Below are 22,598 nucleotides of genomic sequence, written 5' to 3' on the forward strand. Positions count from 1 at the left end.
TTTGCTTAGCTGGCCATGCAGTTCATCAGCCAGTACAGCCCTGAGGACATCGTCACAGCGCAGATCGAGGGCAGCTCTGGGGCTCTGTGGCGCATCAGCCCACCAAGCAGAGCCCAGATGAAGCGGGAGCTGTACAATGGCACTGCCGACATCACCGTGCGCTTCACCTGGAACTTCCAGAGGTACGTCCTGGGCCCGGATGGGGCCTGGATGGGGTACACGCCTCAGTGGGTCACGCTGTACCCCTGCTTGCAGGGACCTGGCCAAGGGAGGCTCTGTAGAGTACACCAATGAGAAGCACACCCTGGACCTGGCCCCCAACAGCACTGAGCGGCGGCAGCTGGCCAGCCTGCTGGAGGGCACCTCGGACCAGTCAGTGTGAGTGGGGACCAAGAGGCTGAGGGCACCAGGAAGGCTGGGCCAGACCTGACCCACTGGATTCCTCCCCACAGGGTCATCCCTAACCTCTTCCCAAAGTACATCCGTGCCCCCAACGGGCCTGAGGCCAACCCCGTGAAGCAGCTGCAGCCCAGTGAGTGTTCGGGGGAGGGTGGTGCTGGGCCATGGCCTCTGCCCTGGGAGAGGGTGGTGGCCTGACGGTCTCACCGCTCTGACCCAGACGAAGAGGAGGACTACCTTGGCATACGCATCCAGCTGCGGAGGGAGCGTGTGGGCTCGGGGGATGCTGGCTTCCTCGAGTGGTGGGTCATCGAGCTACAGGACTGCCAGGCTGACTGCAACCTGCTGCCCATGATCATCTTCAATGACAAGGTCAGCCCACACAGCCTGGGCTTCCTGGCTAGCTACGGGTAAGTGTACAGTGATGTGGCCTGGGGGTTGGGGCGCGGCTGTGGGCAGCAGCCCCCAGGATTCACCCGCACTTGCCTGGCAGGATCATGGGGCTCTATGTGTCCGTCGTGCTGGTCATCGGCAAGTTTGTGCGCGACTTCTTCAGTGATATCTCACACTCCATCATGTTCGAGGAGCTGCCGTGTGTGGACCGAATCCTCAAGCTCTGCCAGGACATCTTCCTGGTGCGGGAGACGCGGGAGCTGGAACTGGAAGAGGAGCTATACGCCAAGCTCATCTTCCTCTACCGCTCCCCGGAGACCATGATCAAGTGGACCCGCGAGAAGGAGTAGGAGCCAGGCTCTGTGTGCACCGTGAATGAAGGAGCCGGCCTGGCAGGGAGGGCAGTGCTCCTCAGGGCCACAGGAGCAGACACTCCAGTCCCAGGCCACCAGCTGTGACAGGTCCTCCTGGCCCACTGAGCCCTGATGCTGCTGTCAGAAGGAAGCTGTGGCCCCTCCATGGCCCAGCGCAGGACTGCTATCCCTTTCCGTTGTCCCTGCAGGGCCCAGTGCCAGACACACTGGGCCAGGGGCCCAGCCCTTTCTCCACATGTACTGTAGAGTTTTTTTAATTAAAACATTTTTATTTATACAAACAGATGATAGCATGCCGCCTGCCCATCCCTGTGTCCTGATCCAGCATCGCAGAGGTCCAGGCCGGGTGGTCCCAGGGGTCCATTCTGAGGCTCAGCTCTCACCAGTCTGCGCCTCATCATCACTGTCAATCAGATACTCCTGCATCTCCTGCAAAACCGAGGCCCTGTGGGAAGCGACACAGTGGGAATCAGCCCAAAAGTGCTCACCTCCAGAAGGACCCCTCCGGGGCTCCCAGCAAGGCAGGCACCAGTACCTCTGGCTACGGAACTGGGCCTCAGTCAGGATATAGGGTGGCAGGGGGTCCAAGGAAGGCTGCAACAAAGAGCCGACATGAGTGATGGGCTGCGTGGCACAAAGCTAAGCCAGTGTTAACTGCCCCCTCAGCCCAGGAGTGGGAGGGCCTCCCCTATCACCAACACAAGGCAGGCATCCACGCACCAAGTCCTTCATGTTCACACGGCACCCGTAGCATAGCTGCTCGATGACGTGGGCTCGGGGGTCCTCCCTGTGAGAGCAGAGCTGGACCTGTGTGCCTGGTCTTGGCCCCTCAGTGCAGGGCCTGAGGGCTTGGTGTACCACCACCCTCTGTGTAGCTGCAAGGGACCAGCCATGGTGTGGAGTGGGTCAGGTCAGGGAAGATACTCACCTCCTGCAGGGCTCAGCCCCCTGGCAACAGCCTTGGGCCCTGCCCACCCCTGCAGAGCAGCAGGGTGTTGTGGGTGCCTCAGCTGGTGGGGTGGGGGGCTGCATATGGGAGAGATGTGAAGTCTGGGCCCCAAAAGCCGTGGCACTATCTGCAAACAGAGATGAACTGAAGGGACCTCAGGATTGGTAACCCCCAATACTCACTCACTGGTACCCGTTCCACCCAAGAACCGCGAGAACATTCAGCACAGACCAGCAGTGTCGATGTCCAGTGCGCACATGCAGAGCAGGCAGCGGGGGCCTGGGGGGCCACCAGCACTGCCATGCCTTGGGGCCTTGACCAGCTTCTCACTCGTCCTGGAAGTGTGAGGACAGGGCACAGAGGCACCACTGGTTAACCAGAGCCTTGCTCCTGCCTGACCTGAGCCCCAGGGTGGTGAACTCAGTGCCTACCCTTCCACTCCCACTCCACGGCACAAACACACACCTGTACACAGTGCTGACTGTGGAGGGGAACTGGGCCTGCAGCCTGAGCATGAAGGCTTCCATAAGCCGGTGGATGCTGGACTTTTCAGGGGCCTAGGGACAATCAGATGGGGGCTGGAGTGGCCCTGGTGCAGAGGAGCAGCCCCAGGCCTGGCCAAGGGGCCGTGGGTTTCTCCACACTGTCCACTCCTGAGAGTCCGCCATGTTGGGCCTGGAGTCAATCAGGCACACACTTCTACAGTGTCCCTGTTGCTAAACACAGCCATTATTAAAAATTAAATTATGGCCTGACCTGCGTGGCTCAGTGGTTGAAGGCTGACCTATGAACCAGGAGGTTACTGTTCGATTCCTGGTCAGGGCACATGCATGGGTTGTAGGTGATCCCCAGTGTGGGGCATGCAGGAGGCAGCTCTCACCAGTCTGCGCCTCACCTTAGCTTTGTGCCTTAGGTGATTCTCTCTCATCATTGATGTTTCTCTCTCTCTCTCTCCCTCTCCCTTCCTCTCTGAAATCAATGACCCAAGTGTTGCCAGTTCAATTCCTGGTCAAAGGGTACATACCTGGGTTGTGAGCCATTCCCCATTCCCACCCCAGCCCAATCTGGGTGCGTGTGGGAGGCAACTAATCAATGTGTCTCTTTCATATCAAAATTTCTCTCACCCCCTCCCTTCCACTCTCAATTAAAATTAATGAAAAATATATCCTTGGGTGAGGATTAATAAAGACACACACACACACACACACACACAAAAATTATGTCAAAATTTTAAGTATTTCTGACAAAGGTCATTCTGCCCCTCTATCATCCCTTCCCCATGTCCATGACTACCACTTCCCCCAAGCTGGGCACCTCGCCTTCCCAGGGATGGGTACCAGGGTGTGGCACCTCCCTCTCCTAGTGAGCCCCTCCCCCTCAAAGGCATCAACCTGTCCTCCAACTCCAAGGGCTATCCCGTATATGCTCCGAGGATGCTGGGGGACATGGACTCCACTATGGTACCAGGTGGTAGGCACTGAAGCTAGAGGGCTGGTGTGGACACAGCCTAGGCTGCCTCTGCCCTGTCCCGCAAGTTACCTTGGTGTCGATAGCTGGTGTGAAGACAGAGGGCACGGCAAACAGGCGGTTGTAGAAGGCAACCTCCTTCAGTGTGTGCTCGCGCATGGGCCGCACTACCACCACGTCACCATGCCTCTCATCAGAGAAGCCCTGGGGAGGGGGAGGAGGGTACGTTCTTCCCTGTACCAGCTGCCGGTTATAGCTCCCTCCTTCCCTGCTGCTGGGGGCTGACGGGTGTCGGGTCAGGCTCCTCCCTCCATGAGGAAGACCCCAAGACTTATTCACAAGATACTACTTTCAAGTGAAAGGACCTAAAGGGTGAGGGGGGAAGGGCCCCTGGGCAGCCTGCCCCTGAGTACCGTGTCCCAGGCCAGGAAGGCCCCTCTCCCCAGCGCCAGGCTAGTCATGAGTTTGATGGCCAGGCGGGTACAGCTGTCCCCCGTCATCACCTTGGAGTAGCCATGAGTCCGGGCCACATGCAGAATCAAGTGGGTTCTGCAGAGCAGAGCAAGGGATCTCAGACACAGGTAGGGCAGGGCAAGGAACTGGGGGGAAGGAGGCTCACCGCAAAGTCTGAAGAAGCTCCTCCTTGGCTGTCAGTGTCTTCACAGAGTCGAAGAGTCTAGATAAAGCCTCGGTCTGGGCAGCTGTGGGTGGCTGAGCCTCAGTCTGGGCAGCTGTGGGTGGCTGAGCCTCAGTCTGGGCAGCTGTGGGTGGCTGAGTCTCGGTCTGGGCAGCTGTGGGTGGCTGAGCCTCGGTCTGAGCAGCTGTGGGTGGCTGAGCCTCGGTCTGAGCAGCTGTGGGTGGCCCAGCTGGGCTCTGAGGGTCCTGGGAGCCAGGCTGGCTCAGCTGCTCCTCCCCTTCAGCTGGTGCATGCTGCTGCTGGAGGAAACTGTCCACGGCTGCTTTGTAGGCCCCCTTGGTCCCTGAGGGCTCCTGGGCAAGGTAGCGAAGCACGGATGGCGGCAGGCTGAACACCTTGCAGGGCAGGGGAGGGTGGAGAAGCTGTAATGAAGCCCATGCCCACCACTGTGCATACTGAGGCACGGCCCAGGCAAGAGGCCCGCAGCCTGGCCCCAACAGGTGGGCATGCACTCCTTGTGGCATCCCAGTGGGCACTTCCCGAGGTCCTTCCCAGGGTGGGCCCACATACCTCTTCTAAGGCAACAATGTGCCAGGGAAAACCAACTGTCTGCAGGATCAGCTTCATCTCAGCTAGGGTTCTGGCTCTGTCCCCCGGGCTCTGTCCACAGGCTGCTCCCTCTGAAAAAGGCAGAAAGAAAGGAGTCATGGCTTTTAGGAGACGAGCCCAGGCAGGACAGGCCAACACATGAGCTCTACAGAGCAGCAGCTTGTTAGAAACCACAGGCTGCAGACCTCCTTGGAGGAGCATTTTCAGAGCGGGCAGCGGGTTCTGTAGTGGCCGAGGGATGAGGTGGGGAAGGGAGGTGGGACAGGTTAGCATCCAGCCCCTTGGGTAGTGAACTCAAAACCATCTCACTCAGTGCCCTAGATCCGCGGAGGAGGCCAGGCCAATACTCCTGCCCAACTCTCTGATGGTCTGACTTATGACAACAGCACTGCCATCTGTTGGTGGACATGTGCACTGACTCCAGGGCCTGGGTGTGGGCACAGTGCCAGCTGTTTCAGGGGGCCTGCCCATGCGGTTGGGATCTTGGAGAGAAAAAAGGCCACACGTACCATCCACGTAGACAATTCCTGGCACAAAACGCAGTCTTTTGGCAGAATCTCGACTCAGGCCCTAGAGAGGGGAAGGGACTGGCCTCAGCCTCATGGCTAGAAGCCACAGGACACTTTCCCTACAGACACCCTTCTCTGTACTGGGCGGGGACCCACCTGTAGTGAAGAGGCTGCAGAGGGAAGCCGTGTAGCCTGACTCACTTCAAACTGCCTGGTGTCTGCACTCTCCCTTGTAAAACCCGCCCTCCCCAGTCTGTCCCTGCTCCTGGCAATGCCCCGAGAAGCAGCTGGATACACATGGCCGTCCATGCCCCCCTATCCCAGCTCCTCTGGCTGCTCCGTATAGAACAGGACAATAGGATAAAAGCAAGAAACTGCTGCCCACATGGAAGGCAGCACCACGTGCTGAACAAACATCTGGGGAGCAGCCACTTATCTCAGATCCTCCGACCGGGTTTAGGGGACATAAAGAGCAGACGCACCACGCTCGAGCTCTGGGCACCTCCCAGGACCCCATACAAAACACCCCTGGCTGCAGCCTTGTCCCCAGTCCCTCTAGTCTACACCCCTCACAGGCAGTGCAGGTCATGTGTGTCCCACACCCTAGCCAAAGCCTCCACGGAGCCCAGCACCATCAAGAGAAACTGTAACTGCCCCCACACGTGATCCAGGCAGGCCAGCACAACCTGCACCCTTCCTTCTTCCCTCCCCACCTTGACATAAGCTGTCTTCACCAACATGGCCTCCCCTGGCAACATCCCTCCCCCTGCCTCTTATTCTCTTAAACTTCCCAAGTAAAATCCCTTGCTAGGGCTTGGCAGGATCAAACCACTTTTTGTCTCCCAAGACACCTAATTCTGTTTCAACATCTTGTCCCAGACACACTCCCAGGAAGCGAGAAGGCCCATGGCTTCAGGGCCATCTTGGATGATACCCTATTGTGACCCCGAACATTCTTTTCCCAGTTATTACTTTGCTATAGAGCAAGTGGACAGAGTGCTAAACTGGGGCACAGCTGGGTATTCCGGACGCAGCTCCTGGCTTGTGCACCTCTTGTATACACATCCAGGACCCCTGCAGGGCTGCTCTCTCTAGTTCTAAACAAGAGCCCCTTGGTGATGGCCCTCCACTTTCAAGCTCAATTGGGCGGTGGCCTGGGCACAGGAGAACAGTGTGGAGACGCACCTCAAGGACCTGCCAGATCATGGAGCTAGACGAAGGCCCCCCAGACCACGCCAGGAGCACCTGGAAAAGAAGGAACACTGCTGGAGGGCACATCTCCAACATGAAAATACCCCTCCACCCCCTCTCCACTATGGATATTCCGACATGGGTCCATTCTCAGAGCCCAGGCACAGGACAGAGGGAAGAGCTAGTAAGATGCAGCTGGGACAGGCTGCCTCAGGAAGGGTGGCAAGAAGCCCGGGTGGCTGAACTGCCCAGTCGGAGACTCCACAGGGGAGTCACCCCACACTCTACCTTCTCTCCTGGAAAGATCAGCCGGTTCTTCCCGAGCACAGCTCTGAACTTGTGGACATAGAATGCCTTGAAACAGTCCCTGCAACACAAACCACCACTAGCTCTAGCCATATGGCCCAGGATGCCTGCCCTCCATGCCAAGAGAGGGAAGCCAATACTGGCCTCTGCGGGGTGGCATGCAGCCTGAGGCTAGCTCAGTTACCTTTTCCTTCTCATACCAACTTCCATCTTTAAAAGAAGCATCTTGACAATGAGGCTCTGCCCTGAAGTCAGCATGGAGGGTTCTACCAGGTATGGTTGCCCCAGGATGAGCCTCATACCACATGCAAAGGCCCACCTGCATCACCCCCACAATCCTTACCAGTATGAACCGATGCCTGTGGGCCAGGAGCCTGGTGCCACCTGTACTGGCAGGCGCTCAGAAAGGCCCAGCTGGTGGAACAGATGGACATAGGCAGGCGCAGGACAAGGCCACCTAGCCCTTCCCTAAGCAGAGTTGATGACCCCTTCCAAGACCCCCACTGAGAGAAGCACCACCTCTTGGGGTGGAGGCTGCAGGGCCCGGCGGCCTGAAGCTCACACAGGCCCCCCTCTAGTGCTCTGATCCCGCTGGGACCAGAAATGCCCAGGAAGCTCCTGGAAACGCAGAATCCTGGGCTCTTCCCCAAACCCACAGACCAGAACTTCCAGGCAGGTCCCGGGAACCTGCGTTCTTGGTAAAACTTCCAGCTGATTCTTGGGCTCACTAGGTCAGAGGTGGTCAGTCTTGACTGCACATTAGAATCACTAACTACTACATCACACTATATTGGGATGAGGCCCAGGCATCTGCTTTTTAAAGCTCCCCTGAAAGCACCCTGAACAGAGGAGGCAACTCTGAACCTCCAAAATTGCCCCATGCCTGGGTATTTTCTGGTGGCACACACCAAGTCTACTAAGCTCCCAAAATGTTCAGGGACAAGAAAGTTTTTGGAAAACAATTTATTTAGTCCCTTCAGTTTGTTTGTTTGTTTGTTTGGAACATTTTTTCCCTAAAATGTATTTTCTGGTGGCACACACCAAGTCTACTAAGCTCCCAAAATGTTCAGGGACAAGAAAGTTTTTGGAAAACAATTTATTTAGTCCCTTCAGTTTGTTTGTTTGTTTGGAACATATGCACTGTCTGCTTCCTTTTTCTTGCTCAGCTATCTCTGTGTCCACAACAATCCCCCCAACACTGATCAGAAACTCCTTATAATGAGCCAACCAAACACCCCACAGGTCCTTCTGAGGATGGTAACTCAACTCAGTGTTTAACTATAAAACGCTGGAGCTAGAGGGACCCCAAGTGACCAGCCATAGGAAGTGACTCCCAGGAAGGTCGGAAAGTGCTGAGGTTCCCCCAGCACACAGTCTCTCGACTTCACTGCTCACTGGGGGTGAGGCGGTGGGGGAATCACTCTGTGGCTACCTCACTCCCTGTCCTCCCTGCACCACTAGGCTCCTGAAACCATACTTTCCTCTGGGTCAGGCCAAGGTTTCTCCCTGTGCCGACCCTCACAATCATTGAGGAAACATGTTCGAAACCTAGACTCCCAAAACCTACAACCAGAAAGTCAGCTTCCCATCTTTTCCCAAAACTGAACAAGCACACGCCCTGGGAGGTAGGGGGCTGAGGGGGGGGGGGGGGTGGAGTTGCTCTGGGCTCCAAAATACTGCAGGCCTTGCCTAGAGCTGCTGCAATCTGTCCTCCTATCAGCAAATTCTCCAAGCAGATTGGAGGGATCATAAAAAAGTGGCTTTTTTTTCCCCCCCCTAAAATGTATTTTCTGGTGGCACACACCAAGTCTACTAAGCTCCCAAAATGTTCAGGGACAAGAAAGTTTTTGGAAAACAATTTATTTAGTCCCTTCAGTTTGTTTGTTTGTTTGGAACATTTTAGAAAGCAGAGTCCAACACTCTTGGAGACCAATTTAGAGATGTGAGCTGATCACTCATTCAACAAATGTTCACTTGCTATACAAAGCATGCAACATCACCAGGAATTAACAGGGCTAAAAGGGGAGCCCAGCCCTGCCCTCGTGGAGCTGTGAATCTAGTGGATCAGACAAAGAAGAGTTATGATTCAAAGGCGATGTGACAGGGGCACAGAAGAGCTTCAGATAAAACAGAACCTGCTGGTGCCCAGGCCCCTCTGAGAATAAGTCTCTGCTCCTGTATAAAGGACCCCCAGAGGCAGGGGAAGGCAGAGCCCACCTTCCACTCCTCTGTTCCTCACGAGTAAAACAGGCATCACGCGGAACACCTGCCCAAGGTCCCAGGATGCTCCAAATGGCCCTTATATGGGTTCTAGCTGCCCAGAAAAGCTTATTCCGCCTGCACCTCACTCACTCTTTCCACCAGCTCTCCTCATAAGTGCAATCGTATACCTTTCTGCCTCCTCATCCACAGTTGAATGGTGGGAGACTGGTACCCACACATACATGAAGGCAATCCTAGCTTCTGAGCAAGCCCTTTTGCCAAGGTCTTCTATCCTCCTCCAGGCCTCACCTGCAGAAGGCATCTCCTGCTCGTATCACCACCACCGGCAGGTCTTCCTTGCACTTCACACACTTCAGCTCACGGCTTTGGAGACATAGGGCAGGGGGAGAGAGAACAAGAACACATTGCACACGCCCCTAAGACTTCGAAAAGAGGTCCTGCTTCTCACCCCAACCTGGTGTAGACTTGGTGTAGAGGAGAGGTCATGTGGGCAGCTGAACACAGGCAAACCAGCTTGTGTCTTAACCAAACTTCCAATGTGAAAACCGACAGGGGACCTGGAGGATACCGGTCTATTAAGACCAGTTCAGGGGGCACCTAAAGGCCACCTCTCCTCTCTCCAGGGCTGGCCCGACAGGAGAGCCAACTCGCTCCGTGTGGTTCTGGACGGGAGACAGGGAGTCGGTGGATGACAGCGACAGGAAAGCCGACTTCTCTTCCAGTAAAGACAGCGTGGTCTGCGGCAGAGCTGTCCCACCGACTGCAAGAATGTGAGGTGTGAGGGAGCCCCTCCCTGAGGAGTTCACCACCGGCTTGACAGGCTCTCCCAGGTGCTGCGGAGCGCGGTCCAGACTCCCTGGGACCCCGGGCTGCCAGGCTGGGCTTTCCGGAGCGCGGCGGCCGGGCCCTCGGGGTAGGACTGGCCGCCGGCTGGGGACGCCGCGAACCGTAGGGACGGGGGTGGCGGCCAGCTCTTACCCAGCCCGCGGCGGCGGCGGCATCTCGGGCGCGGGCGCCCCGTAGTCCTCGCCCACCTGACACATGGCCGTTCCGAGCGAGCCGCAGACGGCGGCCCTGACAGCGGCGGACGCGCTATGATGACGTCACCTGTCGCCGCCGCGCAGCGCAGCGTCTCGCCTCCCTCGGGGGTGGGGCGCGCCCTGAGACGTCAGCGCGACGCCGTCGCGGCGGTGACGCGAGGGCCGGTCCTGGCCGGGCCGGCCGGGACAGCGGCGGCGGCGGGCCTGGCCCTGGGATGGCGATGTTCCGCAGCCTGGTGGCCTCGGCTCAGCAGCGGCAGCCAGCGGGGGGGCCCGCGGGCGGCGACAGCGGCCTGGAGGCGCAGTACAGCTGCCCCATCTGCCTGGAGGTCTACCACCGGCCCGTGGCCATCGGCAGCTGTGGCCACACGTGAGTGCGCCGGCCTCCGGGGGCCGCGGGGCCGGGCTCCGCCGCGGGGAGGGGTCTGCGCCCGGCTGCAGGGTCGGAGACCCAGGGCCGCCCGGCACCGCGGGGAGCCCGGCGCTCCGGGAGGACCCAGGGGCGTAGGAGCGGGGCTTCCTACGCTGCGCCGGCCCTGCCCTCCGGCACTTCCATCCGCTTTAGCCCAGGCTCCGCCAGCCTTGGCTCTCCGCCCACCACACCGGCGGCACACGGGGCAACCCGCAACCCTGCTGGGTCTCGGCGTCCCGGGGGCTGCTGACGGCCTCCGGACCTCCCCGGGTGCTCAGAGGGCAGCCGGCACGACCTCTGCGCCAGTCGCTTGGATTCGGTCCCGCGGAGACGGGAGTGGGCGGTTGTAAATAAATGCCTGTGGCTTTTGCTGTCAACTCTTTTTGCGGACCGGCAGTCTGTTGTCTAGATTGCTGCGGAGAGAAGTTCCCTAAAGTTAGGAGCGGGGCTTGTTTGGAGTCTGGTGCTGCTTTCTGTTGTTCTGATGGAGAACCCATCAGCCAGGCAGGCTGGTCCACAGGGGACCAGTCGCTAAGCACCTTGCTAGGGTTTCCAGCTGCCTGCACCAGGGCTTACAGAGGGCTCCTGCAAGGTTTGAGGAACTGAAACCTGAGGATGTGGCACTCCTTCAGCTGAGAGCTTCACTCAAGTCATCTTGGAGCAGCCAGCCTGGTAGGGAGGGAGCTGAGATCAGTGTCCACTCTGAATCTCCCAAGTGATTGAATAATGCAGCTCTTGAGTGAAGTCAGCAAGGTGGGGAGCGGGGCCTAGAGGGCTTGGGTGCTGGAAGAGCTGCTGAGGGGGTGGAGCTTTCCCTATAAGGGGTTGGGCTGAGGGGCACCCAGGCTGGTAGGAGGCCCTACAGCATTTTGCAAACAAGGGCAGCACTTGGGAGGCTCTGGATACAAAGTGGTAGCTGGAACTGCTGGGTGAGTGTGACCGCTCCTCACCCAGAGAGGTGGCAGGGATGGTGTCAGGGTCCTTTCCTCCCTTCTCCCCGCCCCATGCCAGGCAGCACAGAGCACTGGCGACTTTTTCATGCTGCTGGTAACATTTGGACAGGGGCAGCTCCTGAACAGGACTTATTTCTTGTAAGCACATACTTGTGGGTGTTTGAAGGTGTGTTCTGCATCTTTAGTCCCATCATTGAGAGAACTGTGAGGCTTCTAATTTTAGAAACTCTTGCCTAGGCTTCAGTTGTGTCCCTTTGGCACTGACACCCAGCCTCTTGGTCTGCACAAAACTGTGTTTTTTCTTTTTTATCCAAGTACATCGTTTCTTAAAATGTGGTTTCCAGAATACAGAACTACACAGGATTATTGTGAAGCATCTCTTATAAAGCCCTTCCCCCCCACGCATAATCTTAGCATAATCTCACCCCTCGCCTATTTCTAGGGCCGGTCCTGCAAGGACCTCTTCTACAGCTTGTGCCTTAAAAAGACCTGCTCCCTGGCTCTGCCTGCTGCCTTGTTTTCCTAGCTAGTCTGTCTCAACTTCTTAATTTCCTGAAGTTTCTGGCCCAGTGTTTTGAAGGCATGTGTACAGATGAGCAAAGAAGGCTTTGCCTTTCCTTTTACTGTAAAAACCTTGCTGGTGGTTTGGTTATTTCCCTCTACAGCTACCTGACTAAGCCGTTTCCTTTCTCAAAATAGGTTTTCTGGTGGTGAGTGTGGCCCTGTGTGGGGCAGGTACCCCTGCTCCAGCACCTGGACAGGAGGGGATATAGGCTTTCGAGCAGGAGCCCCTCAGTGGAGCTTGTGGAAGGCTCCCAGGAACTCTCCAGGGGCCCCAGAGGAAGCTGGTTTTCTGTCACTCTCAAGGGACATCCTGGGCAGTGAGCCACATCCGGAAACAGAAACTGCCTGGCTGTTTCTAACCCTCTGATGGACCCTCCCCTGAGGGCGTGTTGGGGGCAGTGTTTATTTAGCCCAGGCTACCTCTGGACTTTATACCTCTTCTTTCATCCCCTCTAGTTAGTGCTATCCCATCTGTCCCTGCATCTGAATATCCCCACATTCAGTTTGTTACTGAAAGGAGATCATAGAAGAGTCTTAAAGTTCATTTTTAAGGGGAACTGTAGGGAATGATAATAGATGTTTTCTGAGTGCTCCCTGAATGCCACAGTCCTCTGAAGCAGTACTGCCACTGTTCTTTCTGTACAAGGAAAGTGAGGTAGGCTGAATAAAGGTTCCTATTCTCACAACAAAGACATGGTTTGTGCTCAGGCGGCCAGGCCCACCCTGCCTCTTAGCCACTCTCCTCCCACCACCTTCACAGCCCCTCTCCACCTTCCACTTTTGCAGCAGTGACTGCAGACCCTAAGACCACTGAGCCTTTACAGCCTCTGCCAGCTGCACCCAGGCCAATGAGCTGGCTTCTCTGGGTGGGGGTCCCAGAGGCTCCGGGAGTTTTGGTCACTCCCTGCTTGGCTGCCTGAGAACACAGGCTTCAGACAAGGCCTATGGCCCAAAGGCAGCTCAGGGTCTGTATGGGTGAGCCCAGTGAGGTGCGTCAGCACATGAGCCATTGCGTGACCATCCAGGAAATGCTTTGGAAGTCAGCATCCCAACTCAGGGCAGTTTCAGGAGCCTGGGGCTCAGCCTGCCTGCCTGCCCGCCCTATGAACATTGGCCTGTCCTGGTGTACCTGCACATGCAGAAGGCCAGGGTGACAGTGAGACACCTGAGTGGTACTGCTGTAGCCTGGAGTCCCTGCACTGGTCATCAGGCTGTTACAGCTGTGCCTATGGGTTTGACATGGGAACAGGCCCCTTCAGCTGCCTCCTTCAGCTGAGAAGCTGCCCAGAACCAGTCCCTTGGGCAGACACAGGCAGGAACCTCCTGCAGGAGAAGTGAGCACTGTTAGTCTGCTATAGCCCTCGCCACACCACATTGAAGATGCTGGAAACTAGGCCATGAGCTGAGCTACTGTATGGACACCTAGTTCTACCTCTAGCTCCTCAGGGACTGTGAAAAGGAGACAAGCAGTGCTGCAGGGCTGGGCGAGTCTGGGGTCAGGCAGGCATCCAGGTTTGCCTTCCGAAGACTCCCAAAGTTCCCCTGCCTCCTATTGGAGGGCAGCAGGGTACCCTTCACCTTGACCTCTGTCTTTCATCGGAGACCTGCTTCTCTGGAGGCCCTGCATTCTGCCAGTGTTGTGGTTACAGCTCTTCCCCACATGTGGTCTTATATCCTTTCCTTCTGCATGTGTTTTTACAGCTTTGCTGAGAGATAATTCCCTTATTCAAGTATACAATTCAGTGGCCCATACTATATATGCACAGCATTGAGTAACCATTACCACATTCAATATTAGTACATTCTCATCATCCCCATTGGGACTCAGCCTCTAAACCCACAACTCCTAACCTGCTTTCTGTCTCTGTGGATTTGCCTGTTCTGGAAAGTTCACATAAATGAAATCATGCCATGTAGTCCTTTGTGATTGGCTTCTTTCACTGAGCATGATATTATTTTTTATTTCTTGATTTCAGAGAAGGGAGAGGGGGAAAGAGAGAGAGAATAATTGATCGACTGCCTCCTGCACGCCCTTTACTGGGGGGGGATCAAGCCTGAAATTGGGCATGTGCCCTTGACCCTGGGACCCTTCAGTCCGCAGGCTGATGATTCTCTGTCCACTGAGCCAAACTGGCTAGGGCTGAGCATGATATTTTCAAGGTTCCTCCAGTGGTCACACCTGTCAGTACACACTCCCTCTTATGGCTAAGTCGGTGCATCACAGAGATAGACTGAGATCCGCATGTCTAACACCTGTCACAATGGCCACGTGGTTGTTTCTACTTGGCTGCTGTCACTAGTGCTGGATGAGCACTCGTTTGTTTGTTTGTTTGTTTGTTTTTCGACTTCCCCATTGTGACCATCGAGGCAGCACTTTCCTCCAGAGGCTGGGTGAAGTAAGAGACTACCTGATAAATACCCTAAGACTGGTGAGGAACAGCCCTGGCATCCACACTGAGCACCAGGGCTGGGTGCATAACATCTCCTTTGCATGCTTGCTGTGATGCCTGGTGAGCCCTCACTGGGAGCAGGAAGTGACCAGGGGCCCACCTCCTTACTCTGCAGGACAAGGGTCACCAGAAACGCTGCACTCTAGGTGTCAGGCCTACCCAAGCCTCTCATGTGCATGTTAATGTGAGAGGTGAGCAGTCAGGTGATGGCAGTACTAGAGTCCAGCCTTTAGGAGGCGGGCCTTGGGATGGGCACAAGAGGGACTGTGGATCTCCCTTGGCTGCCTTTTTCTGAGAAGGAAGTGAGACTATGATGGCAAAGGGAACTCTGACTGCTTAGCTTAGCTGAGTCCTCTGTATACTCAGAAACATTTTCACACCCCTTTGTCTCGTACAGCTCCTGTCCCCACCATGGCCTTCCCTGCCTGACATACACAGGTGGGCGTAGAGCGGTGCCCACCCTGGCTTCTTGTAGTTTTGCAGAGTTACCACCTTTCTTGTGTGTCCGGGCTCAGCCCCATGATGCTCTTCTGGGGCTCTATTCCAGTGTCTCCAAGTCCCAGGTCTTTTGTTGCAGCTAAGTGGTCCCCACAGCACTTCCTATGAAGCTGGACTGAAGTGGTCCTGTAATCAAGCACCTTCTCCCTCTTACCCCCTCTGACCAGACTTTTTTCTAATGACCGGCACCCTCCTCGGCAGGTGGTTGTAAGTTCCAGTTAGGGGTGCATGGGTAGGAGGGCTCTCTGCACATGCAGCCTACACAGGACGAGCATCTCCATGAACAGTGCCAAGAGCTCAGGGCTGCAAGGAGCCTCAAGTGCCCACATGCATGCCCAGGACCAAGAGTATCATTGCTGGCCTGTCAGGAGTCTGAGCACAGTCCTTCCTGTCACTGTTCCTCCATTCAGGCCTATCAGGCGGCCATTCCTGCACAGAAGGTGGCACTGTCCCAAAGCTGGTGATGCTCACCTGCCAGCTTTGGCCCTTTCCTATCAATGAGTCCTGTGATTTCCTCTCGCACCATTGTGAGTGATTTTACTCCCCAGAGCTTAGTGAGTGAGGGGTCTCCAAGGTCCCCTGTACTGTCCCCATGTTTTCTGAGCCCCCTGAGGTATCATCACCATGTGGCAGTTATTGATAGATTGTCAGGCTGAGCTCAGGCCTCCTACTGTAGCCAGAGCTCTTGCTGGGACCAGGACCATAGGGCAGCACAGGTCCTAGAGAGCCACAGCTGCAGCTCTGGGTCCCAAAAGCCCATGGCTGGGAAGGGATCTGGGGTGATCCTTGAGCCAAATGGTACCCATCCAGCCAGTGGGACTCGGGCTCGGAAAACTGTCTCCAGGAACACACAGTTGACAACAGTGGTGAGTTGCCCTGTTGTGCTGGAGCAATCTGGCCTGTGACCTCAAGCCCATGTCCTCTACCCCTGCAGGTTCTGTGGGGAGTGCCTCCAACCATGCCTGCAGGTACCATCCCCCCTGTGCCCGTTGTGCCGCCTGCCTTTCGACCCCAAGAAGGTGGACAAGGCCACCCACGTGGAGAAGCAGCTCTCGTCCTACAAGGCACCCTGCCGGGGCTGCAGCAAGAAGGTACCCACCCCTGGGTGCCCTCGGGGCCAGGAGGGTGCTTAGGGCATGGTTCTGCCCTGCAGCAGAGAAGTTGGACTCTTCCCTTTTCTGTTGAGGACCCTGCAGCTCTGCTTGGCCCCTCCTTCACGGCACTTCCAGGTGGCTCTGCCTCTGGTCCCACATTGCATCCCCCAAATTCCACTCTCTGACCTGGGCTCTGGGTCTCTTGTGTGCCTTGTGGCTGATGCCGGGGCATGGGCTGAGCTGAAACCCACCCCAGACATAACCTTGACACTCCAGTGATCTGCTGCTCACTGCAGGCATTTATGTAAGGGAGGGGAGGGCAGTTTGGGACCATGGGCTAAATGGAGCACATTGCTCTGTGGCCCCTGTCACCTGCATCGCCTGCTTTAGGCATCCTGCCCTAGAGCCCATCCTGTCACCCTCCTTACACTCACCACGCCCCCAGGGCTGGGAGGCCCTGCCTCTTGGTGGATGGAGCTAGAACTGATTTTGAGTTTACATTTTCAGATGTTGCCATCTCTCTGGTTAACAAGTTCTACTAACTTAGCACAATGGAAAGCAGCCACTGGTTGGTTGCCTTAAAGGTCAAAGGTCTGAACTTCCAGGGCTGACCTGAGAACCTCCAGGGTTGGGGGTTGTTGGAGCTTCCTTCAGGCTCACATAGTCCCTTCCCCACTTCTCCCCTTGATCCTCCTATAGTTTCACATGTGAAGTGGCTCTGCCCTTCACACCATGCCCCCAACCCTGGGCAGAGCTGGTATCGGAAGGCTATTCTGTTACCCAGACCTGGGTCAGACCTTGGTCCTGGGGACAGTGCCCTGTGCTCAGGGAGGCAGCTGTCCCTCTTGCTCCCTCTCTTGCTGTTTCCTCAGTTCTGTGAATTAGTCTTCTGTTTGTGAAATGCTTACTCTCCAGCCTCTTGGCATTGGTCACATGGCAGGAAAGTGGTGTTCACTCCCCAGGGAGGATTGACCAAGGTTCCTAAGCGCTGCCCTTCCCCTGGCCATGCTTGAAGCTGGGACCCCTTTTCCCCAACCCCCCCACCAGAGCTTGTGACTCAAGCAGCCAAGGAGAAGGTCAAGCTGGGTTTGGTTTGGGTTGATTGGTACCTTTTGGTAAGGAGTTTTGTCAGCTGTTCGACTGTCTAAAAGAATTTGGCTCATTGGTTCCTGTTACGAGGAGCATCTTTCCTAAATGAACCTACTTCCCATTCCCCCGAGGACTCTGCACTTCTGCGTTCCCCAGGGACCCCAGCTTGGGGTGCTCCCATCCAGGGGCTGAGGGCCATGCCAACCTCCTGCCAAGCTGCAGCTAAAGCAGTGTGCACCTGCTGCTGGGCGTAGCTCAGAGGCATGTCCTGAGGTCTCAAGTCTGTCTCCTTCCCTTCTTTTCTCCAGTGCGGACACTGGGCCCCTAAGAGAGGCCCCAGAATCTGTTTGTTGCACTGCTGGGCTGTGAACACCAGGAGCAGGACCAGCCTGCTTGCTGGTTGTTCTCTGGTCCAATGGAGCCAGAGGCTTTGCTGCCCCGCCCCCACCCCCACCTGCCTGACCCCTGCCCTGCCTCTCTTCCCAGGTGACACTGGCCAAGATGAGGGTGCACATTTCCTCATGCATGAAGGTCCAGGAGCAGATGGCCAACTGTCCCAAGTTTGTCCCTGTGGTGCCCACATCCCAGCCCATTCCCAGGTAGGCCACTCCACTGGGGGCTGTGTGTCCCTGTGGGTGCTGGGAGCAGTTCCTGATCTGCACCAGTAGGTGGAGGCAGTGCTGCTCCACCCAGAGGAAGTGGACGGGGCTCTGCATCACCTCGCAGCAGGGATGTGCTGTCCCCAGAAAAGCAGGGTCTGGACAGATGACTCTTCTCAGGGCAGGTGGCCTGTCCCCTCCCCACTTGCCCAGCCATATTGGGAAGGAGAGGGACCAGGAGTTTATGAGGCAGCAAGCAGTTACAGAGCAGTTGCAACGGGGTGTGCTGGGAGCAGGACAGAGGGCCCCACGGTGGCCGGGGTCCTGGGTACTGGGCTGATCCTCCTTCCTGAGGAGGGGAGGGGAGGGCATACCTGTGCTGGGGCAGGAGGGGCTGGGCTACGAGAAGGTCGGTAGTGCCCAGCCAGCCCACCACTTACCCCGCCCTCTCCACTCCAGTGCCATCCCTAACAGGTCAACCTTCACCTGCCCTTACTGTGGCGCCCGCAACCTGGACCAGCAGGAGCTGGTGAAGCACTGCGTGGACAACCACCGCAGCGATCCCAACCGTGTGGTGAGCACCCGCTGCCAGCTGCCCGGGTGCCTGAGCCCCACTGTCCACCCACAGTGCCCTTCTGGGACCCTAGGGCGGGGCCTTGCTTCTCACTCCTGCTCAGCTTCACCCCAGTGTCTCCTGTTCCAGGTGTGCCCCATCTGCTCAGCGATGCCCTGGGGTGACCCTAGCTACAAGAGCGCCAACTTCTTGCAGCACCTGCTCCACCGGCACAAGTTCTCCTATGACACTTTTGTGGTGCGTGTCCTCCCCCTCCCCAACCCTTAACCAGCCTCAGGTCTATAATTCAAAGGGAGCTGAACACACAAAGGCCTCCCAGATTTTTTTTAATGCATTTTTATTGATTTCAAAGAGGAAGGAAGAGGAGAGAGAGAGATAGAAACATCAATGTTGAGAGAGAATCATTGATTAGCTGCCTCCTGGACACCCATGCTGGGAATCGAGCTCAACCTGGGCATATGCCCTTGACCAGAATCGAACCTGCGACCCTTCAGTCCACAGGCAATTCTCTGTCCACTGAGCCAAACCCACTAAGGCCCTCCCCAAATTTTTGCGGGAGCACCCACAGGTCTGGTGCTGATGGCGGGCAGGTTCATGTGACCATTAGAGGTCCTCGGACTCTGGATCAGCACAGAGTACTTTGAGAGGGCCCCTGGGTTCTTCAGAGCTCCCTTCACACTGGGTGAGGGGAGGCTTCTCTGGGAGAGGTGGCCACAGGTGCAGTGGCTACTGCAGGGGGACCATCTCCCCAGCCCTTTCAGGACAGAGAACCCGTGGAGGGTGGTGGGCTGAAGCCAAAGGGACTTCACCACCTTGAAAATCTCCAACTCGCTTTCCCTCCTATCTGCTCTGGTCAGAACCATGCCTGCCCCAGGCCTGCAGACCTCCTCAGGCTCTTCCTCCTGCTTAGCCCCTCCCCACCCAGCCCTGTGGTCCTGTCCCTGCCAGCCTGCGGCCTCCAGGTTCCTGGCTATAGGGGATAATTACTCATGCTCCTGTCCACCCCCAGGGTCCTCGTGGTTGGAGGCCTGGAGCTCTCTGGCTTCTCTGCTCATCTCACAACCCTAGTTCTCACATCTGAGGCAGAAGGACAGCTCTTTCTCCAAGTGTCTGCCCCTCCCACAGGCCCGCTGGGCAAGGGGTCTGTTGGACAAGGTGTCCACTGGACAGCTGCAGGGGCCCTCAATGCAGAGAACTTGGGAGATGCCAGACAGTGATCCCACATGTGGCAGCACTTTAACCTCCAACAGAGCTTTCTCTATATGGCAGCAGTGACCCCATGACTGCAGGGGGCCTCATTCTTGGCCTGAGTCGTGCTGAAGAGAGGTGTGGAGAGTGGAGGTGGTACTGCTGGTCTGTTCGGGTGACTGGACAGAGGAAGTGGTCCTGAGAAGTCACTAGCACAGCTGGGCCCTCATGTCTGGGCCCTTGAGTCCCCCCAGCCCATCTCCACTTCCTGTTTTCCAGGACTACAGCATCGATGAGGAAGCTGCCTTCCAGGCCGCCCTGGCCCTGTCTCTCTCCGAGAACTGAAGGCGCAGCCCAGCCACCAAGACCGAACCTCCCACTTCGGGGGACAGGGCCATGCTTGCTTTCTGTGGCCCAGAGCCTGCACCTGAATGCGCCTTGCGGGCCAGGTGGGCCTCCATCATTTCAGAAGAAGAGGCGACACTCGGATTGCCAGGCCGGGAGAGACCACTGTCCCCTCTCCGTCAGGGGATGGTTGCCTGTGCTCCTGGTTAAGCATGGCTGGTTTCTTCGGTGCTTCGGGCCAAGCAGGCAGCCCTCTCGGGGCCGGCCTGTTGGGACTGAGAGCAGTCAGCTATCTGCCTCTCTCAAAGCCATGGTGTCCTCCCCATGCGGAGGCGGAGCCCAGCGACAGGCCGGCCGCCGCCGGCGTCTCGCAGCACTTCCCTCTGTGCACCTGGTACTGGCTTTGTGATACCTAGAAATTCTGGCATTTTTCTATATTATCCAGTGTGATAACCTTTTCACATTTTATAGAGCAAAGTCAAAGCAGTTTCTCTTCATATTGCAATATCTGTGTTTGACTAGGAACAATAGTATTTTTATGGAGCATTTACAAAATTATATTTTTTAAAAAAAAGTAAAAAACAAATGTGGGATCAGGCTGGGGAGGGGAGAGATGGGCAAATGCTGGGGCCAGAATGAACCGTGGGGTTTCACCTGTGCACATGGGTGGAGGTGGCCACGTCCCAGGCCATCTCAGTGTTTTTGAGGGTTCCTGTGGTTGGTTTGTCATTTCCCTTTGATAGTGACCTGGAAGAAATCTCAATTCCTTGACCACTTGCAGTGGCTACTGGGCTCTTCTGGGGCCTCCTCCTGCCCAGGGTCCTGGCCTCAGCCCCGTTGACCACATCCTGCCTCCGGCAGGGCCACCCCCAGTGGTGGTAGAGCTTGGTGGGAAGGGGCAGGGCTGTGCAGTGGTGGACTGGGCCAGAAAATGCTTGTCAGTATTCTTGTTTGGTTCATGGCATAAGTTATTGCTGTCCTTTAAAAAAAAATAAAATGTTTCAAAGCATCTATAGCAGCAGGATGGGTTTCATTCTGTAAACAATAAAAGCCCAGGGCTTGAGTGGAGTCACCACAAGCTTCCTTTGCAAGTGTGTTTCTGTCTCCAGGCAGCTCCAACTCAGTGAAGCTGGCTTCAGGGCCACCTGGGAAGAGGATATGGTGGCCAGGGGAGGACTGTGGTCAACCATCCTGCCCGCCACCGCTCCCAGGCCCTGCTGCCTTGGCCGCCAGTGGTCACTGGGGGACCAGGTTGTTGCATGAACACCATGCTTCCTTAGTGCGCTGGAGGTTTCTCAATGGTGACCCTCGTTCCCCAGCCTGTTCCTGCCTCTGTCAGAGTTCTTGAATTGCATCTGGTCCCTCGTGGCAAACCCAGGCAAAGTTTGTTGGGCGTTGGTGGCTTTCACCTCCTAGGTCATAAGACAGGGTTTGCTGAGGACAGGGGACTGGCTGGGTATCTCCTCAGGCTCCCTTGTCAGAGCTGGTCTAAATGGGGCCTGTTCTGGCCCATAGGTGGGGGAGTCGTCAGGATGTCCTTGAGGTAAAGCCCCACAGTCCTGCAGTCCTCATGTGGCAACCATTCTGCTGCTGGCTTTTGGCACTCTGCAACCCATCCCCTAGCTGCTTGGTGCCCCCCAAGTGTGACCTTAGTTCCCAAGCCTCACTCAGCCACTGAAGGGTCATGAGGAGCCATTTAGACATTGGCACCCCACTTTCCTCCTCTGAAACATCCCCCTAGTGGCAGTGCTCCATGGCTATCATCATGACACAGCCCCTGCTGTTCTCCAAGTCACCGTGGGCCTTTCAAAGCCACAAGAATCACCTGCCGGCCAGTATCCTGGCGGCCGGTCATCACCTGAGCCCTGTGCCTGCCTCACTCTGTCGTCATCAGACTGCTTACCAATGGGGCTGTGTTCTGGACCACACCTCTACAGAGACATCGGGGTCCATAGCTAAAAACTGTCAGAGCAGGGCACATGCAAGTTTCCGCAGGTGGTCACTAGAGGGTACTAGGACTTGGTCTGAAGTTACCCCTTTAGAAGCAGTTGACCTCAGACACCTTTAGGAGCCACTAGCCCCACTCTCCCTCTGACCAACCTTTGACCCATTGGCCCAGGATGCCAGGTTCCAGGGCATAGCAGAGCCACGTGCCAGCCTTCCAAAAGGAGGCCCTTGATGCAGTGTGCCCAGAGGAGCTGTCTGGATCCAACCTCAGCTTCCCCAGGGCCCCCAGGAAAGGAAAGTGGCGAAGCAGCTGAGGTCCCTCCTGCAGAAGGCCAGAGGCCCCAGTGAAGCCCTCTTGCCCAACCTGCCGACTGGCCCACCAGGCACATAGACCAGGCCACATTCCCCAGCCTCACTGAGCGGGGAGGGACCATGGCCTGTCTACTCACCAGGGGACCTGGAGCCAGCTGGGCTCCAGACACTGAAGCTTCCCTCCCTCCTGCTGCCCATCTCTGCTCCACCCTCTAACCCAGCACCTTCCTCCCCCAATGAGCCTCCCTGGCACTGATGTCCTAAGCACTGCCCTGCTCCAGGGCCAGCTAAGACTTCCCTTGTCCCTTCTTCCCCAGAGCTGCCTGGACACACAGCAGCTGTGTTTCTGGGCTGATCATGGGGGTGTGTGTGTGTATTTACCACCTGGGCCACCGGCCAGGCCTGTCCACACCTGAGCAGACCTCCCGGGGGTCAGGGCTGTGCTGCTTCCATAGGCCCAGGCCACTTAGTTGTCA

General features: G+C 56.7%; 3 protein-coding genes across 21 annotated transcripts in view; 2 read left to right on the plus strand and 1 right to left on the minus strand.

Moving 5' to 3' along the window:
• Positions 1–1,451, plus strand: part of PIEZO1 (piezo type mechanosensitive ion channel component 1) — a 68,343-nt gene extending 66,892 nt beyond the window's left edge. For 4 of the 5 annotated variants that reach the window (XM_036440848.2, XM_045582596.1, XM_045582597.1 and 1 more), the window contains 5 exons: positions 10–182; positions 256–378; positions 453–532; positions 620–809; positions 893–1,451. In XM_036440848.2, the coding sequence (XP_036296741.1) occupies positions 10–182; positions 256–378; positions 453–532; positions 620–809; positions 893–1,142 (816 nt within the window). In that variant the 3' untranslated portion in view covers positions 1,143–1,451. The remainder of the gene's footprint in view (positions 1–9; positions 183–255; positions 379–452; positions 533–619; positions 810–892) is intronic. The other variant, XM_045582599.1, reaches the window with a different exon arrangement.
• On the minus strand, positions 1,415–10,184 carry CTU2 (cytosolic thiouridylase subunit 2). Of its 13 annotated transcripts, none has more exons than XM_036440902.2 (16): positions 10,036–10,184; positions 9,346–9,420; positions 6,817–6,895; positions 6,523–6,582; positions 5,338–5,398; positions 4,790–4,899; positions 4,420–4,614; positions 4,202–4,299; positions 3,996–4,131; positions 3,655–3,786; positions 2,581–2,672; positions 2,347–2,450; positions 2,095–2,242; positions 1,887–1,953; positions 1,702–1,760; positions 1,415–1,611 (listed from the first exon to the last, which is right to left on the minus strand). In XM_036440902.2, exons 1-16 carry the CDS (start codon positions 10,098–10,100, stop codon positions 1,539–1,541), a joined length of 1,554 nt encoding a protein of 517 aa, XP_036296795.1. In that variant the 5' UTR covers positions 10,101–10,184; the 3' UTR covers positions 1,415–1,538. The 13 variants fall into 13 exon arrangements, 12 of the variants coding, with proteins under 12 accessions (XP_036296795.1, XP_036296794.1, XP_036296791.1 ...); XM_036440901.2 differs by having other exon boundaries at positions 4,202–4,329; XM_036440898.2 differs by having other exon boundaries at positions 4,202–4,389.
• Positions 10,185–10,312: 128 nt separating this feature from the next.
• On the plus strand, positions 10,313–20,874 carry RNF166 (ring finger protein 166). Of its 3 annotated transcripts, XM_036440917.2 has the most exons (6): positions 10,313–10,467; positions 15,909–16,065; positions 17,644–17,756; positions 18,216–18,330; positions 18,460–18,567; positions 19,798–20,874. In XM_036440917.2, the coding sequence occupies exons 1-6, from the start codon at positions 10,313–10,315 to the stop codon at positions 19,861–19,863; spliced, it is 714 nt and encodes a 237-aa protein (XP_036296810.1). In that variant the 3' UTR covers positions 19,864–20,874. The 3 variants fall into 3 exon arrangements, with proteins under 3 accessions (XP_036296810.1, XP_036296811.1, XP_045438558.1); XM_036440918.2 differs by lacking the exon at positions 18,460–18,567; XM_045582602.1 differs by lacking the exon at positions 15,909–16,065 and having other exon boundaries at positions 10,339–10,467.
• The last annotated feature ends 1,724 nt before the right edge of the window (positions 20,875–22,598 follow it).

Source organism: Pipistrellus kuhlii, unplaced genomic scaffold (genome assembly GCF_014108245.1).
Source record: "Pipistrellus kuhlii isolate mPipKuh1 unplaced genomic scaffold, mPipKuh1.p scaffold_m20_p_17, whole genome shotgun sequence".
Taxonomy (NCBI): Eukaryota; Metazoa; Chordata; class Mammalia; order Chiroptera; family Vespertilionidae; genus Pipistrellus; species Pipistrellus kuhlii.

Excerpts from the sequence above, each read along its gene's own strand:
- CTU2 (XM_036440894.2), bottom strand. The coding sequence starts at position 10,100 with ATGTGTCAGGTGGGCGAGGACTACGGGGCGCCCGCGCCCGAGATGCCG. Across the intron at positions 9,421-10,035 it reads CCGCCGCCGCCGCGGGCTGG|CCGTGAGCTGAAGTGTGTGA; the intron begins GTAAGAGCTGGC and ends ATGTCTCCAAAG. Across the intron at positions 2,243-2,346 it reads ACTGGACATCGACACTGCTG|ATAGTGCCACGGCTTTTGGG; the intron begins GTCTGTGCTGAA and ends CTCTGTTTGCAG.
- RNF166 (XM_036440917.2), top strand. The coding sequence starts at position 10,313 with ATGGCGATGTTCCGCAGCCTGGTGGCCTCGGCTCAGCAGCGGCAGCCA. Across the intron at positions 16,066-17,643 it reads GCCGGGGCTGCAGCAAGAAG|GTGACACTGGCCAAGATGAG; the intron begins GTACCCACCCCT and ends CTCTCTTCCCAG. Across the intron at positions 18,331-18,459 it reads GCAGCGATCCCAACCGTGTG|GTGTGCCCCATCTGCTCAGC; the intron begins GTGAGCACCCGC and ends CTCCTGTTCCAG.